This window comes from Cadophora gregata (genome assembly GCF_030347475.1).
Source record: "Cadophora gregata isolate MNR1 chromosome Unknown scaffold_6, whole genome shotgun sequence".
Classification (NCBI taxonomy): Eukaryota; Fungi; Ascomycota; class Leotiomycetes; order Helotiales; family Ploettnerulaceae; genus Cadophora; species Cadophora gregata.
Genome location: NW_026695929.1, coordinates 1,092,197 through 1,110,296, shown reverse-complemented (window position 1 = coordinate 1,110,296; position 18,100 = coordinate 1,092,197). Strand labels below are relative to the sequence as shown.

The window sequence follows — 18,100 nt, the reverse complement described above, 5'->3', positions numbered from 1 at the left end:
ATAATAGCGTAGGTATTTCTTAGAATAATCTTCGTAAGCTATAAAATACTAGATAAGATTATCTTAGATAGAAATAAGCTTTTTATCTCGAAGTTCTAGAAAACTCTTATCACGCTCTTAGGAATAAAGTAGAAAATATTAACTGTATTCTATCCTTAGACTAATATATAAATAGAACGAATTAACTAGATAATAGAGACTTATCTTCGGTATTATATAAACTATAAGTAGAATAACTAGGTATAACTACTCCTACTTGCCTAGTTTATATATAATAGCGCGGATTAAGAGACTATTGAAGTATCGCTATTCTACGCGAATTATAGGTATAATCCTATAGTATATAACCTGCTAATAGCCGGTTAGGGTACCGCGTAAGAAGCTATACTATAGGCAGGTAAGCTTAAATAGCTCTATAAAGAATTATCAGCTGATATTCTTTTTATCGCGCAGAGATCTACGATCTACTATAATAGAAAGCGTAGTATAGGACTAACGCTTAAGGAGGGAGATAAAGTCTACTTACTTAGAAAGAATATTATAACTAAAAGACTAAGTTATAAATTAGATTATAAAAAGCTAGGACTATTTAAGATTACTAAAGTCAAGGGACTAGTTAATTATTAACTAGCTCTGCTAAAAATAATAAATATCTACCTAGTATTTTATATATCTCTCCTCGAACTAGTACCGCTAGGAGTACCGCCTACTCCTATTACTAAAATACAACTGATTAATTCGAACGCTGAATACGAAGTAGAAGCTATTCTTAACTATTAGTATTTCTATAGTAAACTAAAATATTTAATTAAATAGAAAGAGTACTTATAATTAGAAAATACTTAGGAACCTAAATCTAACCTCTACTACCTTAGGCTTCTATAGGAATTCTATTAAAAAAATCTAGGTTTACTTAGAAAGAAAGGGACTTAAGGTTAAGGACCGGGCTCTTAAAGAAGGACACTAAGTAAGTATTAGGTTTAAAAGCAGGGAACTAAGAAGTAAGATTATCTTTAACGAGCTTAGAGAGAGGCGTTAGAGGATAAGTAAGAGTTACAGTTTTTCCTATCTTAAACTAATATATAGGTCGTTTAAGAGTAAACCTCTTAATATACCTCGAGGTATCACAATCGTAACGCTTTAAGCGAATACACTTAGAGTATCGTTTTAAAATAGATAAATCTAAGAAGCAGGTATAGGAAAAGCTACAGTAGAAAGAACAAGGCTTTATAAGTTACGTAGTACACTTAATACAGAGCGCGAGCTAGATACTCTATTTTTTCTTTATCTAAGCGACACTTGATTTCTTTACAACACTAGATATAATAGATAAGGAAGATAGTCGTTAGTAACTATTAATATCTCTTAAGGTTATACTTAAGCGTAGGGACTATACTAGGCTAAGAGAGGGATAGTATTACGAACCCCTTAGCGCTACAGTTCAGTTAGCACCTATATAATAATAAAACTATTAGTAGTACTATAGGGGTATTAGTACTAATAAGGGAGTAGTACTATTAATAGGGTAGTACTAGCTAGGGAATAATATAAGATAACGAGTAGTACTACTATATACTTATGCTTCAGTAGTAATAGTTACTTAGATCACAGTAGATAATAAGTCATATAATAGATCCCTGGATCCCTAGATCCCCTTATAAGAAAACGGATCTAAGGATCTAAGGATCTAGTATCCTAAGAGATCTAAGGCGAATAAAAGTTTTATATAAGACTAGTATATCTGCTATTAGATAGGAGCTTTATACTTAACTTTAAATAGTATTCTAATACTTAGTAACTATCTTCTTATCTACGTAATACACCTACCTCTCGATTATTAGAGATTAACTACAGCTTTCTGTATTTACAGCGAGTAAATACCGGACTATTATATTAATAATAAAGCTAAGTTATTCTCCTTAGTTTAAAGTACCCCTACTAAAGTATAAATACCTAGCGCTAGTAATATAGACTAATTAGAGGTAAAAGAAGCTTCTATAGCTAGACTTAGGTCTCGCTTATAATAAAGAGATTCAGCTAATAAGAGTCTAGTAGACTAAATCGCCGAACTATATAGTATAATACAAGAGTAAGCTAAAGAGAATCACTTATTACAGCGAGAACTATAAGAGCTAAAAAGCTCTAACTCTAACCCTAATCAGGTAAGAGATAAAAGCCCTTTAAGGTATATTTATGAAAATACACTTAGAACGAATATTACAGAATATACTAGGGGTAAGTAAAGAGATAAGGAAAAAACACTTATAATACGTATTACAACTCTATCGCCTAATCAACTAATTAGAGAAGCGAACGCTACGACTCGCTTTATAACTTAAATTTAAAGAGAGCTTCCTAGAGTATCTCTACCTTTAATTTCCCCTGTAAATTCCTCTTTTATTAGAGATATAATTAGAGCTACTATTATAAGGGCCCCTAATAGGTTTCTTAGATATAATAATAAGCGGTATAAAACCGGAAAAATACATGATCTAAAGCTGCTTATAAATAGTATAGACCCTATGTTTAAGCGATAGGAATTATCGATTATTTCTAAGCTAAAAGTAAATTAGAACTACTTTAATAACGAGTTTACTTATATAACTTATATATATAATATAATAGAAGGTAAAGTATAAGAAGCCTTATTTATAAAGTACGATACGTATAGCGGGGATCCTTATACGTACTATACGGAATTAATAGCCGATTTACGTAAGATCTTTATTATAAAGTAAATATCGACGTATAAAGCTGAATATAATAGCTTATATATATTATCTACTAACGATTTTAGCGATTTTAAAGCTAAATTCCTACGCCTTACTAATAAAGCTAGAAAGCCTAAGGATCACTTAAAAGACTACTTCTATATAAAGTTATATCCTGATCTTAGAGCTACTATAAAACTCGTAATAAACTTTATTAATAGATTTAACGAGTTTTACTAAGCTACACTAAAATCGCACGAATAAGAGAGGCTAATAGCCTATTAAAGAAGAAAAGAGTCTATTATTACAACTAGCGGCTCTAAAACCTTTAGATCAGCTTATAGAGAGTAAAAGATATAAAATCGTTATAATAACGATTATATAAAAAAGACTACTAAAAAAACTATAGCTATTATAGCTATAAAGCCTAATCAGGAAGTACGCTGTTATAAGTGTAATAAGGTAGGGTATTTATTACCTTAATACCCTATACCTAAATCAGGTGATCTTAAAGAGCTAGATTAAGAGGAAATCAATGAAATTAACTAATTAGAGAGTAAAGCTAATTTAAAAGAAAAAGCTTAAAATAAGACCCTCTTTTAGGCGAATATAATAACGTAGTAGATCTAACTAACTTAGACCTATTAACGCTAATAAGCGGTCTATACTTTACCTACTCTTATTACCTTAGTAAAAACGGATATTCTATCTAATTACACTCTTTAATTAATATAAGCGCTAATAACTTCGCCTTCCTAAATAAGCCTTTTACCAAGAAATTATAATATCTCTTTAGCGTTACCCCTTAACAGTTATTATAGCTTATTATAATAAAAGGCTACAATAGAATCGCTAATAATTAGATTATATCTTATCTCTCTCTCTCTTTTACAATTAATAAGCGTAGAATAGTTAATATACCTTTCTTTTTACTAGAATTAGGTAATTATAACTTTATTCTAAGCTGTATTTAGTTAGAGTACTTTAAAGTATTACTAGATATAGTAGAAAAAGCCTTAATTTAGCTTAATAAGCTTCCTAAGAGCGTTAGACCTTTTCACAAGGAAATATTAATTAGACGAGAGTAACTTAAAAAGAAGCTAATTAATAAAAATTATTAAGATAATATTAATTAATATCTAGAGGCTTAAGAGGCTAAAGAGCTTAAGTTAGTACCTATCGCTATAAGCGAGAAAAGGAAGCGAAAAGCGAATCGCCCTAAATTAGAGGCTAAAAATTCGTTTAAAAGCGAGCTACGTAAATAGCTTAAAACTATAGAAAGAGAGTTATTAGGATTTTCTAGTTCTAGCTCTTATAAACTAGTTACCCTACGTTATAAACCAGTTACCCTATATTATAAACCAGTTACCTTACGTTATAAACCAGTTATCCTACGTTATAATCCACTTACCCTGCTAAAATCGAGAAATCCTACTAGCTCTTCTTTAGATATTTTTACTATTAGCACTACTACTTTTAGTCGAATAATAAATAGAGATAAAGGGAAAGGAACTAAGCTATTTACGACTAGCTTATATAAAATCAATTAGCTAATAGCTGAGCTTTCCCTTAAGGATCGAAGTGAAATAATAGCGAAAGTACCTGAGTTTTTAAAGGACTTATATAATACTTTTAGTAAATAAGAGTCTAATAAGCTACCTTTATATAGAGACTATAATTATAAGATAGTTCTTAATAAACCTTATAACTTAAAATATAGTCCTTTATATAATATATCATAGGAGAAGCTAGTCCTAACTAAGGAGTACTTAAAGGATAATTTATATAAAGGCTTTATAAAGCCTTTAAACGCTTCCTTCGCTTCGCTAGTCTTATTTATTTAAAAACCAGGGGGTAGCCTACGCTTTTATATCGATTTTAGAAAGCTAAATAAGATTACATGAAAAGGTTATTACCTAATTCCTTTAATTAATAAGATACTAGCTTATATTAGTAAAGCTAAGATATTTATAAAGCTAGATATTCGATAAGCTTTCTATCGAATTAGAATAGACCCTAATAGTAAGAAGCTAACTATATTTAGAATATGTTACGGAGCGTATAAGTATAAAGTGCTACCTTTTAGTCTTATAAACAGACCCGCTACTTTTCAAAGGTATATAAATAACGTCTTATTAGACTATTTAGACGATTTTTATACTGCTTACCTTAATAATATTCTTATATATTCTGAAGATATTAACAAGTATAAAGATCACGTGTGAAAAGTTATTAAAAGGCTAAGAGACGCCGGCTTATAAATCGACGTTAAAAAGAGCGAGTTTTTAGTTATACGAACTAAATACTTAGGCTTTATAATTATAACTAAAGGAATAGAAGTCGATTAAGATAAAATCTCTATAATAAGAGATTAGAAAGACCCTAGCTTAGTACGTGGAATATAAAGCTTTTTAGGCTTTTATAACTTCTATCGACGATTTATAACGGACTATAGTAAAATCGCTAAGCTGCTTATTAATCTTATAAAAAAGGAAGTATAGTTTAAGTTCGATAATAGCTATAAAGATATATTTGAAAAGCTTAAAAAGAGCTTAATTATAGCACTTATACTATATCACTATAACCCGGAATTAGAGACTATAATTGAAACCGACGCTAGCGATAGCGTAATAGCAGGGATATTATCTTAAAAACACTTAGACAGTGAATTTTACTTTATAGCGTTCTACTCTAAGACTATAGCCCCTACTAAGTATAATTACAAGATATATAATAAAGAGTTATTAGCGATTATAAAATCGCTTAAAAACTAGAGATCCGACTTAGAGTATACTTACTAGCGTATAAAGATCTACACTAATTATAAGGCACTAAAGTATTTTATAATAACTAAAGCTTTAACTAGTAGATAAGCGCGTTAGGCCGAAGCGCTAGCTGATTATTACTTTATTATTAGCTATTATAGAAGTTCCGAAAACGCTAAAGCCGATATTCTTATAAAGGACGAAAGTAATACTAAAAATCAAGACGCTATAAAAGTAAAGTATTATCTGAAATTGTTATTATAACCCGATTAAGTGGAAGAGGCTATAAAAGAGGATTTATAGCTAGCTTCTATAAGCACTATTATAAACGACTCCTACTTTGTTGATAGGCTTTTAAGAGCTAATAGATAAGAAAAGTCCTATAAGCCTCTAAGGATAAAAGCAAAAGAAAAGCCTAATAGTAACTTCTCGCTTAAAAACGAGCTATTATTATATAAAGGAAGACTATTAGTCCCTGACGTCACTGATTTACGATATCAGCTAATTAAGGAGGCTTATAATTAGATCTCTATAGCTTACCCCGGTAGAGATAAGACTTATTAGCTTATAAAGGCTCGATATTATTAGTCTAATATACTAATTAATATCGCTAACTACGTTAATAGGTGCTACAATTATCAAAGGACTAAAAAATCGACGGATAAAATACTGGGGTTATTACAACCTTTACTGATTCCTAAGAAGTCTTAGCGCGATATTAGTATGGATTTTACGGAGCTATCAAAGGATCGACACAGATACGACTACGTAATAGTAGTTATAGACTGTTTTATAAAGCAATCGATTTCTATTACTTATAATAGACGAATAAATACTAAGTAAATAGCTGCGTTATTTATAAAATACGTCTATCGATACTATAGCGCCCCGGATACGATTATAAGCGATAGAGGCTCTTAATTCGTTTCTAAATATTAGTAAGAGCTATATCGCTTATTAGGAACTAAATTAAAGCTTTCTATAGCGTATTACCTATAAACTAATAGTTAAACAGAGAACTATAATCGCTACTTAAAATAGCGACTACGAGCGTTCTTAAATCACTATTAAGATAACTAGTCTGAAATACTACTCTTATTAGACTACATGTAGTTAATATTACCGCACGCTAGCTTAGGGTAGCTAAGTCCTTTTGAAGTACTTAATAGCTATAAGCTTAAGATATCTTTTAATTAGGAGTAATTATCTAGCGAAGCTACTAATAATATTAGAAAAAACGATATAGCTACTATAACTAGATCTAAGACTCTATTAAAGTCCTTAAATTCAGACGCTAGTAATAATACTAGCTTAAATAATCGTTAAGTGTTAAAGTTGACTACTTAATACTTAAGTAAGGAATATTAAGGTAAACAAGTATCTAGACTAGATTCTACGCTAAGTAGGACTAGTTATACGCCGGTGCAGGAGCTAAAGGGTAGCTTTACTATATAAAAGGGTAACTGAAGTATAAGGGAATATAGCTTTACGCTATATAACAGGAGCGATATTAGGTTACCGGATTCTACCTAGATATTAATTCCATACTAAAACACGGTAATTCCCGTGTTAATTCTAGGATCCGGATCTAATAACGAACCTCGCTTAGCTCTACTATTATTCGATACTAATACGCAGTATACTAAAGATAATAACACAGTTACGTAATACAAATACACTTAAAGAAGTAACGTAATAAATACCTTATAGTATATATATGATATAATAAAGCGTGCGAAAGTATATATAGGTAAAGCGCAGGCCTCTTAAAGAGAGTATATAAATTATTCGAGATAAGATATCGATTTTACTATAAGAGATCACATGTAGTTATATACGAAAAACCTCAAGTTAATACAGCCCTTAAAGAAGCTAGACTTTATTAAGCGAGGTCCTTATAAGGTTATACAACAAGTAGGCTACGCTTATAAGTTAGAATTACCTCTTTCGATAAAAATTTACCCTATTATTAACCCCTCTTGATTACGAAAAGCGTATAAGCGAGCTAACGACGAATTAAATATTACTAACGCTATAGATGACATAGAATACGATAAAGACGAATACGACCTAATTCGTATACTAGCTTATCGTTATTATAACGATATGATATAATATTAAGTAGAGTAGAAAGACTACCCCCTTAATAACACGTAGTACGACACGAACAGCTTTAGTAATTCAGCTAAAGCTATATACGACTATTATAAAATCAACAGCGGGAGACCTCTTAGCTAATTAAAACTCGCCTTTAACGCTCTATTATAAAACGATGATTTTACTTTTACAAGTAACTATCTTATAAGCGAATCAGAAGCTAAGGATTAGCTAGAATAGCCTATTACAGCTATAACCCCAGTCGACGATTCCGAGTCGACTAATATCGATGAACTAGAGCCTAGATTCCCTGCTCTAGAGCTTACGCCGTAATAAGCTTTAGAAGCTAGCGAATTAGCTTCTTTATTACCAGCGTATTTGCTTCATCTCGCTAAGCCTATAGCTTGATTCTTCGCTAAGCCAGATAGCGTAGCGAACCCCTTTTATTAGGTATTTAACGAAAAGCTCTTAATACTAGACGCTTATAAGTTGAATTATAAGCTATAAGGCTTAAAGCCTAATAGGGAGCGTATTATAACCTATATACGAGCCTAGAACTGAAAACTTATTGAAATCGCCTATATTATAATACAGATAGAGAAGGCTTAGCGAAAGGCTAGTCCTAATAAGGAACAAGCGGTTCAGGAATATCTAGTGAATATGCACTATTTGCAGTTGTAAGACTGCTAGCGTTGTAAAAGTACTTTGTTTTATTTGCTTATTAGTTTGATTTTATACGTGTTTTGCTTGTTTTTATTTCTAATGTCTAATAATCACTTCTACTTTATTTTTTTTAATCGTTTTATTACGCTTTTAAGCTTATAACTCGATTTTTTCAAAGGGGGGGGTGATATAAAGGTAGTAGTAACTACTTCTTTACTATACCTGATTAGGAAGAGTCTAGAGCTTAGTAAAGCTCAGTAAGACTTAGTAGAGCTTAGTTAACTCTGAAGGGGTTTACTAATAGTTACCTACTTAGTTATACGTAAAGGGAAATAGCTCTACGCTATTATAGGAGTTTATATCAAGTTTTACGTTAAATATAATTAGTCCTAATCGGGAATAGCCCGGGGAATTTGTCTATATAGGCTCGAGCGCCCTCCACGGAATCGAGAGCTCCTCAGCTTAATATTCACGCTAATAGAGAGGTTATCACCTGATCCGTGGTTATTTCGCTCACGTGCTAGCTAACGCTAAACCGTGCTATTACATAATTGAAAGCTATATATATAAACTTTAAAAGATATAATATATAATATATTCTCTTTTTATACTACTTTCTAGACTTTAATCTAATTAAGTATATATAAAATTAGATAAAGAATTAGATCTAACGTTATTATTATATAACATATTATAATATAGTAAGAATACCTCTCTAAGAGCTTTATTAAATTATATAAAAAGCGTAGGAAGCTATTCTAAAGGATTTTATAAGAAGGCTTTATAATTCTTAGTAAAAGAAATATTAAGTTATAATTAATATATAAGATAGCTTTATAAAATACTAAGAAATTAATAATATTTATATTATCTTATATTTAGAAGTAGTAAGCTAGAAACAAGAGCAGTAAGCTAATGATTCTAGAGGGTTCGAGCCCGTATTTTAATATTATTCAGGGGGGGGGATAGTACTCTCCCTCCCCCGGCTTGAATATTAAATATAAACTTTGACAGGTCAGAGGCCTAACTATCAAGTGCTAAGTAATCAGAGGCCCTAGATAGAGCTAGAAGTACGAGCTAGAATTAAGTCTATTATAATAATAAGGGTGCCTTTAGAAGGTTTAAGAGATACTTAAGCCCTGCTTAAGGCCGAATCTCTACTGAATTATTAGATAGACACCCCTAGTAGCTACCCACACGAGGTCCAGTTTTCTACACATTTAACATTCAAGCCGGGGGGGGGGGGGGGGGGGGGGAGAGTAGTAGTTAAGCCATGACGAAGTGAGATTTGGCCCAGGGGGGAGACTTTCCGGCGTAGCCAGCCAACAACGTGCACACCCGAGAAGCTTGTATGCCCCCAAAGCTACGAGTAGCTGCATGACATTTGCAGCGCTGGATCTGTACAGTAGGAGGCTGAATGGAGCCATGTGCGAGTCTTCTCTAGCCAGTCGTCCTTCACACACTTGCTGCAGCGCTGCTGCACCTGAGATTGAGGACGACGGGGACGAGGATAGGGCCAGGGAATAGTAATAAAAGAGTCTTAAGTCTTGACTCTTTCTGGAGGGGAGGGGGGCGGGCGTGTTTGTGACAGCTGCCCTGCCATCCCTGCGGCCAGTAGTCCACCAGGCTTGGGACTGAGCTGGCTGCAGCGCTGTGATTGGAACACGCATGGCTGGAGTGCCAGGATGCGATGCATGCCAGCGCTGGTACTGGTGCTGGTGCTGTTGCCAGCAAATCCACGCTACAGTCCAGTCCAGTCCAGTCCAGTCCATGCGAGGGAGGGGAGTGAGGGAGGGATGAGGGATGAGGGATAAGTTATGGGATGGAGCCAGACGGATCCACGACCAGAGAGGCGGAGGTGAGGGTGGTCGAGGTGGCAGGTGGTCAGCGCCAGAGGCCATTATATATATATATATATATATATTTATTCTTCGCGCTGGACAAATATTATTATTTCTGTCCCGTCGTCGTCCCATTCCCATTCCCATTCCCATTCCCAATTCCAGCTCTGCCCCAAAACCACAAGAAAAGAAACCGAGATCTGAGAATGAGGACAGTCGACGACGTTATGCTGCCGTGTTGACTGACGTTTTTGTTTGATGTTTCGTCCCGCAACCGAGCCGTCCCGTCTTTTCTTATCGCCCCGGCCTGAGCCTGCCCTAGCAGCTTACGAAGTTAAGGTAACGAAGTAACTTCGTAACCTTGCTCAAGGTCCTCCCACCTCATCTCAGCTTCGAGAGCTCCCACCACCAGTGACAGCACCCCACACCCACACCCACAACTGCAACTATAAACACTCTTGGACGACAATAGCAATTTCGTCCTCGAGAAACAGCTTTCGTCCTCCGCCTCCGCCTCCCCCTCCCCCTCCCCCTCCGCCTCGCCCTTCTCCGCACTTCCTGTTTGTTTGACTGGCATCTCGACGCTGGAAAGCTCGAGGTCGCAACCAGTCCCTCCCTCCCAGATGGAGTCATGATACAAATGCAGAGATCCCTCTCCCTGCCTGGGCCCGCGCACGCCTCTCCTCGTAAGTTGTCTGCTGTACAGACCTTGCGGCTTTCTTTAGTTTAGTCTCGTCGGCGAATGTACAACACTTGGAATCGTTTACTGACAAACAGCATCTGCAGCTGTTTCCCCTACTATTACACAGGTCTCGTCGCGAAGTCCAACTCCTTCCCCTCCCGAAAACACTGTTGTCCCTCCCAGGCTTCATCGATACCAATCTCGCAGCCCTCAAAGACCTCCGACTTCATATAAAGAGCCCGCAGACCGAGAAAGAACTCGGAGTGCTACAAGACGCGCCTCTCCTTCCCCCGCACCACGTAGGAAAGATGCCCCGTCGACTGTGACAGCCAAGTCAAGCGTACCAGACGGACCAGCCACTCCGACCAAACCACCACAATTACCCTTACTCCAGGATATCTCTCAATATCTGAATCCGCACTTTAGCTCTGTGACTGCTGCCGTTGCTACCACAACCTTGGAAGAGCTCGCGCATTTGGTCCGGCTTTCCACATACCAGGAGAGGAAGAGAGCCCACTCTCGCATTCGGTTGCAGAGGTCTCTAGTTTCAACAGCTCTATCCGCTCGTCTGGCACGATGCGGAGAGTTGGCGCATAGAACCTTGGTTGACAACTTTAGGGCCGATGAGAAGAAGAATTTTGCGAGTCTTTACAATGCCATTCATGATGTCCGAAACTCATGCGATGCAACACGTCGGTATGCGCTTTTGGAACCAGACCTGGATACTTATCGTACGAATTCCACAGGAACAGGAGAGTCTGGAGCCTTGTCATCTTCTACCTTCATGCATGAGATACCCCAGCGTTCTCGCGATAGCTTATTGAAATTTTTGACCCAGATCAGGACAAATCCGGATTATTTGGCCAGCCGGATTTGTAGCCTTTCACCTGCAGAATTGTCTGCCTTAATAGTATTCCATCAAGGAATGGAGAGCATCAATACTGTTTTGCCGTATCACAATGCCCGTTCAAAAGGCCATATTTCCAACAATCATCGCACTTCCGCGCATATACCCTCTCCAGTTGAGCGTTTGCTTTCTTTCCAGCGTCATGATCCCTTATCTGCTCTGATCCATACTTGCTTTGCAAACTCAGCCGGCCCTGACTCTGGGGAAGACCTTCGGCGGACAGATGTGTGGGCCACCACATGCGCCAGGTTGATTACCATGGGGAAGACTGGTACCGAAACATTTATCATTTGCGTGTTAAACGTATGGACTGCCATGCGTGATTGGTCCGGAAAGCCTAATATGGAATGGTATCTAATGAAAATACTCGAGGATGGAGCTTTCCTCCTAGAAAAGGCTGAGGATCAAGCAGGTACTCGTATCCATGTTGAGCCACGGAATACCAAAGATACCATTGCTGCAGAGGAATTCTATGATGCAGCAGTCCTCGGTCTCTTTCAACTTGTTGATGACCCTGGAGCAGGCGGGATTCCGGAAGGACTCGTCGAACTTGGAAATGCCATTTTAAGGAAACTGGACCCAAAGTTACACTTCTCTACCAGGAAGTTTTTTGTCTCCAGATGGTTCTTCTCTGTCTTCCTTTCTAGTGTCATTATTCATCCCGAGGTATGGATCTAACCCATCTATGTTAGCATAGAGCTAATTGTGTAGTACTTTGGGATGATGGCTGAATACCACATCACTGAATATGGGAGACAGAAAATACTGAAAGAAGTTGTAATGAGAGCACATAAATTGGTGGCGGACATGCTCTGGTGAGCCTCTTGACTTCGTTCTTAAATGTGGGACTGACATCTCTGTTTTAGGAGAGACACACCATCAACGCCACTTGCTGTCAAGTCTCATATTGAGAACATCATGGCTCGATTCCGGTCAGGCAGACCCTCAAGATCCAAGGCGAAGCTGCTTCCAGCTAGGTCCATAACTTCCTTGAGAGAGACCGTGGAGGTTCATCCGTACCTAGTCTTGGGTCCGTCAGATCTTCTGACCATGATCAATGCCCTCTTCCCAGAGAAACGGCCAGCTTCCAGTTCCTTGGCAAAGGATATCCCATTCGGTAGTATACGCTCTTCTGCTTCTTCGGTCTCTGGGATGTCTACCATTCTTCAGTCGAGTCCAAGTACGACACCGCGCAATGCATTCGACAATGTTTCTGTCATTAGCAACAGTGGATCTTCTGTCATTAGTGATTTTACTACATCTCACGAGCCATTACTCGAAGAGAACACCAAGTCGCGACAGAGCAATTACGAGGATGACGGATTTGAGCTTCGGGTTGCCCTCTATGAGATGACCCAAACACTCGGTGCTGAAGGCGTGGATGGCCGCTGTCACCCTTGTGCAGAAAATTGGACTGTTCTGTTCATGTCCCCAGATGGCCAAACTTTGTCTCATCAACTACCCCATGATCCAGACGACGACGACCACGAGGAGGAGTTCACTACAAGTAGTGACAGTGATGATGAGATTCCCAGTTCTCGGCCAGACCTGGATAAAGACTATCACCAGCTTCGGAATTCTGTCTTGAAGCTAGTTGAAGACTATGAGATTCCTCATTCTCTCCGTCCCAAATCCGAGTCAGAAACATTCAGCAACCGAACTTCTACTTTGGAGAGCCCAAGAAAGAAGTACCGTAGCAGGCCCGGATCATCGTCGCAGCCCCAGTCACAGTCGAAAAACCCATATCGTGTCCAAGATAACGCGTCCGTTCAAGACTCGAAGCAGTCTTCCAAGCAGCGTCATGATTCTGATAGCGAGAGGCAGCCTGACAGAGAAGCGCCATCAGTTCTCATCGCAATGCTCGAAGCAGCTGAGGCGCAATGCCAAGCACAGTCGGATTTTGTCAATGCTCATTTGTGGTGGAAGACATTGAGTCAACTGCATCATCTCTCATCACCATCTCTGAAACGTGATGGCTTTGCATCTCTTCTCAGCATCTTCTCTCGGGGTCCAAGAGACTCTATTCGACGATCTACGAGCGCTATCGAAGAATACGATGCATGGCTTGTATGGCTGAAACAGTCTCAAGAGCGACACGATGTCACGATTGAAACTATGATGAAGCGGCTGAAGGCGATTCGTGACAAGATGTGGTATGTTACAGATGTGAAAAACTCGGCAGCTTACGAAGGAGCTCGAAATATTGCCATGGCATTAAAATGCATGGCATCTCCGAAAAAGGCCACTTATCTCCCGCCAGCTGGACTTAGGCCTCGAAACACTTCCAAGTCATCGACCAACAACTTTCTTCTGAAGACTGAGGTCCAAGTGATGGATATGATGGCTGCCAGCGACGAACAAGGCGGCCCCAACAAGTTATCTGATGAACAATCAGAAAAGACCATGCGGTGGCTCTCTCAATTTGGTATCGAAAACTTTTGCAAAGGCGAGGAAAGAATTCATCGGTTTTGTTTGGAGCTTGAGACTTGTATCAACAAACTTGTCGGCGATAATCTTATGGAAGGCCCTGTTTTGTGGTCTAGCGAGCTCTATCAACGAGATAAACGCCTTTTAGATTGTGGCAGACAGAAAAGCGATTTCTTCGTCGGTGGTCTCGGATCACTGAATTTATCTGGGGATGATCACAACGATACCGAAATTGCTCGGCGAGGTCTTCGCAGCACGGACTTTAATCGACCAAGTCCCGGCATTCGCGATCTTCGCTCAATGTCAGCTAGAAATAATTCTCAACAGAGCTTTGATTCTGGTAGGTACAGCATGCCAAGGATGACTAACACGGGAGATTTGATGGACTCTCAAGATTACTTTGGGATGGCCAGTCCAGTCTTGACTATCGACTCCTCGACAACTTTCTGGTCACCGTTCCAAACACGAGCACAGTCGCCGACCACGAGCATTGGTAGTCACCGTCCGGGAACTTCATCTTCGTCGATGAATGAAACAGTCACGATGAAAGAAGAACGCGCTAGCTTGACCAAGCAGAGGTTTCTCACAGACCTCAAGCAGACCCTTACCAGTTTGTTGATCAGCGATCTGGGCACTCTGGTATTTGCGAGAGGAAGTGAAACGGATTCTTGGTTCTCTGGGTCCCTGGGAGAGGATTGTATCGAGCGCAAGGAACGCACTGAGCGGAAGATACGACGCAAAAGCAAGAAGAGAACGTTGGAAAAGAAGAAAAGCTTCAGAGACTTGCGCGGTGCTCAGAAAATTGAAATACCCTTGGAAGTTCCCGACAATCTTAGTCCGAGGATGGAAAGAGGGCCTTCTTCTGTTGGTTCAAGATCAACAGAACATGGAACGCCTGATGTTCATTCAACGACAGAGAGCTCTACCAGCGAGCAAATTGGAATTGGGGTGCGAAAAATTGTTTCCAAGGACCTCGACTCCCCGGATTTTCCATATCGGAAGGCTTTCATGCGCCTCCTACGTATGTTCTCAGTGCATCCGAATCCTTATTCGAAACTGAACGCCTTGTTTGAGCTGGAACACCTCATCATCGCGTATCTTACCCCTGCAACTCCTCGTCGACCACGTCTTCGACAAGAATCATTAACTGCAGCTCCTCAGTCGCCAGAAGTTCAACATATAAATGCTTTTGGCCACACAGACATTGCTACCACTACACCACAAGCAAAGAACCTAGAGGAAGCCATTGGGAACTGTAGGGAACGACGATCACATACTCTTGAACAAGCTGACAATGTTTTACCTACCAATCGCGCGAATGATAGATCTCTAACAGTCACAAACCCAGCGAGTACCGATATGATCGTTGACGTTCTACAAGACCTGTTTCGTGACGCAGAGATTCGACCCAAGACACTTTTCCGAGATCTTCAGTTCATTGCATCGTTTGTGCCAGCATCCGTTCTCGACAAGACAGAACGTGGTAAAGCTTTCTGGGACGCAGGACTTGCTGCTTTAGGATTAAAGCAAGATGTTGTCCGAACCATGATCGAAATTGCAGACGAGGTCGTGGTACACTACACACAGACACGAAAGACTGCTTTCACGCCTGCTACCAATTCGTCTACTCACACTACAGCCAGCGGCGAGCTCATGAAATACAGCATGCAAGAAGCTGCCAAGATGTGGACCATAACCGCCAAAGAAGGCGACCCGGTTGCTGAGCGTGAGCTGGCTATCTTTTACCTCACCCACCCAGAGCTAGTCGACAGAGTAACCGCTCCTTTGAGCAAGCCCAGGGAGACCTTCAAGGCACAGGTGATGGAGATGCATGGCGGGGGCAGCGCTGGGAAGGAGGAAAGAGATAGGGAGAGGAGTGATCCAGCCACCATGTGCGTAGCATATCATTGGATGGAGTTGTCGGCCGTTGGAGGAGACGAGTTGGCGAAGAAGTACCTGAGGCAAAGGGAGGAGTTGAATGCCATCCCCTGAACTTGTTGGCTACGTTTTCCTGTTTTTGCTGTTGCCTACATATACCCATGATAAAATTCTGTTGGATGACCGAATTAATGAATAGCATAAGTGGTGTTTGAATGTTTGACGATGAGATAGATAATATTTTATTTTGGCTAATTTCTGTTCGGGTTTGTGGAGTACATTGGTCACGGCATACATAGCACAGCATAAGAGATACCTTGCAATTGCATTTATAGATTTACAAGCCATTTGAATCAGATACAAGTTTTTTATCAATCACATGCCTGTAGCGAGGTAACATTTTTGCATCTATTTTACAACATCCCCTCCCCGCCACTCGTAGGACTCGTACTCAACCTCAATCCGAGTTGTCCCCCCTCTCACTCTCACTCTCACTTTCACTGCGTGCATTTTCACTCTCACTCCTCTCTCCATCACTCTCGTCATCCCTCCCCTGACCAAATGTATACGAATATATCACCCTGGAATACTCATATGGTCTACTCTCATCGCTCGACACGCTCCTAGAATCGTCTTCACTCTCATCACTCTCGCTCCGCTCATCTTCGGACTCCTCACGCCCATCATCGGAAAGCTCGTCTTCGGCTGGGCTGTCTTCCTCACTTGAATAGCCGTCTTCTGATTCTGGCTCTGAAGAAGAAGGGGAATTAGTGTCCCATTCGGAATTCACAAGGGTTGTTTCTGTGTCGTAGGGGTTAGACAATTTGTGGCTTTCGAGATTCTTTAGGCTAGGTGGGTTGAGAGAAGATGTTTAGGCGCGATTCTATCTTTTACCTGTTGAGGCTGAGAGTTGAACGTGCTGGAGGATGAGAGATTGAAGGGGAAGGAGAAAGGGCTAGCAAGGGGTTTTTATACTGTTGGTTTGTGAGAGATATGAGTCTTTAGAATGCAGAGTTCTATGTTTAGATGTCTAGTTCTTGAGTTATTTGAAGGGCGGGCAGTGGTTATTCCGCTTGCAGTTGTTGATTGGAGTGCTGTCAAGATAGGAACAATGGGCGGTTTTTTGACCAAGGGGCCCTGGAGCAACAACCACAGCCGCCAGAAAATAGTTCTCACAAAGAAACTATTAAGAGAATCTTGGTGCACTGCATTCATATTTCTGGAGTCTCTGCGTGACTATTAGGTAGTTTGTATACAATAGTGGAGACTCTCGCTTCCTCACAGATGCCATGCCTTACTTGTTTCCACTTCATCCTGTCGTGGAACACATCACGCTTTCAAACAAACCAGCATGCTATTTATGCGCACAATTTTTTCTTATCATATTGAACTGGAAATAGACGCTCGTCATCTCACGTGCAGCATCGCTATTACTATTCAAAGTGTACGAGTCAAGGAAGATCGTTCAATGCATGAGCAAGTACCAAGTAATAAATAAGCGAGGAGTTTGTTGACTCAACTGTCTTTGAGGAATCGAGTTTCTACCACACAAAACTGCTCTAATATAATACTGATTACTCTCAATAGGCAAATATTCGATGAGGTCTTTCATTTCAACTTTCAATTTAGCTTATGCGGTGAAGCCCAAACATTCAAATCGCGGCTTTCACCCTACCCCGGCTCACCACATTTTCTTTCAATCCATCTTCCGTCCGACATGACCACGCCATCCTTGCAAGCAGAACTTGAACCTCGTCTGACGCAGAGGGGGGAAAGGAATCCTGAGATATCTTATTGACTCTTATTTTGGCTGAAATGGGTTTCTCTCTAAGCATTACCTAGGTAGATAAGAAAGTCAGGTGTGGTTGCTCCCGCGGATAACGTTCAAGGTTGCGACTTTATGTGATGCCACAGAAGAAGCTACCCTAGGAGCCAAGTATCGTTAAAGAGAGTATCATTTTATTTTGAAGTTGTAGACGGCAGAGCTGAAGGTAATTGAAGGCAATGTCAGGCTTGAGCTTCAGTGATTTGAAAGTATAGCCATCACGTTGTTATTCTGTTTTGGAAATTCCTAGAATAATGACTGAAGCCCATGTTGGCTCTTCCTTACCCACTTTCTTAACCCATAT

The 18,100-nt window shown here is 39.4% G+C and overlaps 1 protein-coding gene across 2 annotated transcripts; it reads left to right on the top strand.

Annotated features, from left to right (window-relative positions):
- Positions 1-10,122: 10,122 nt before the first annotated feature.
- Positions 10,123-16,348, top strand: ONS95_012209 (uncharacterized protein). 2 transcript variants are annotated; one of them, XM_058505827.1, is made up of 4 exons: positions 10,123-10,763; positions 10,864-12,332; positions 12,378-12,481; positions 12,533-16,348. In XM_058505827.1, the coding sequence occupies exons 1-4, from the start codon at positions 10,709-10,711 to the stop codon at positions 16,083-16,085; spliced, it is 5,181 nt and encodes a 1,726-aa protein (XP_058358350.1). In that variant the 5' UTR covers positions 10,123-10,708; the 3' UTR covers positions 16,086-16,348. The 2 variants fall into 2 exon arrangements, with proteins under 2 accessions (XP_058358350.1, XP_058358351.1); XM_058505828.1 differs by having other exon boundaries at positions 10,123-12,332.
- Positions 16,349-18,100: the final 1,752 nt, after the last annotated feature.

What these genes read in the sequence shown, in the direction of transcription:
- ONS95_012209 (XM_058505827.1), top strand. Translation starts at nt 10,709, where the DNA reads ATGATACAAATGCAGAGATCCCTCTCCCTGCCTGGGCCCGCGCACGCC. An exon ending in GCCCGCGCACGCCTCTCCTC is followed by an intron (nt 10,764 to 10,863) that starts GTAAGTTGTCTG and finishes CAGCATCTGCAG; the next exon opens with CTGTTTCCCCTACTATTACA. An exon ending in GTGTCATTATTCATCCCGAG is followed by an intron (nt 12,333 to 12,377) that starts GTATGGATCTAA and finishes CTAATTGTGTAG; the next exon opens with TACTTTGGGATGATGGCTGA.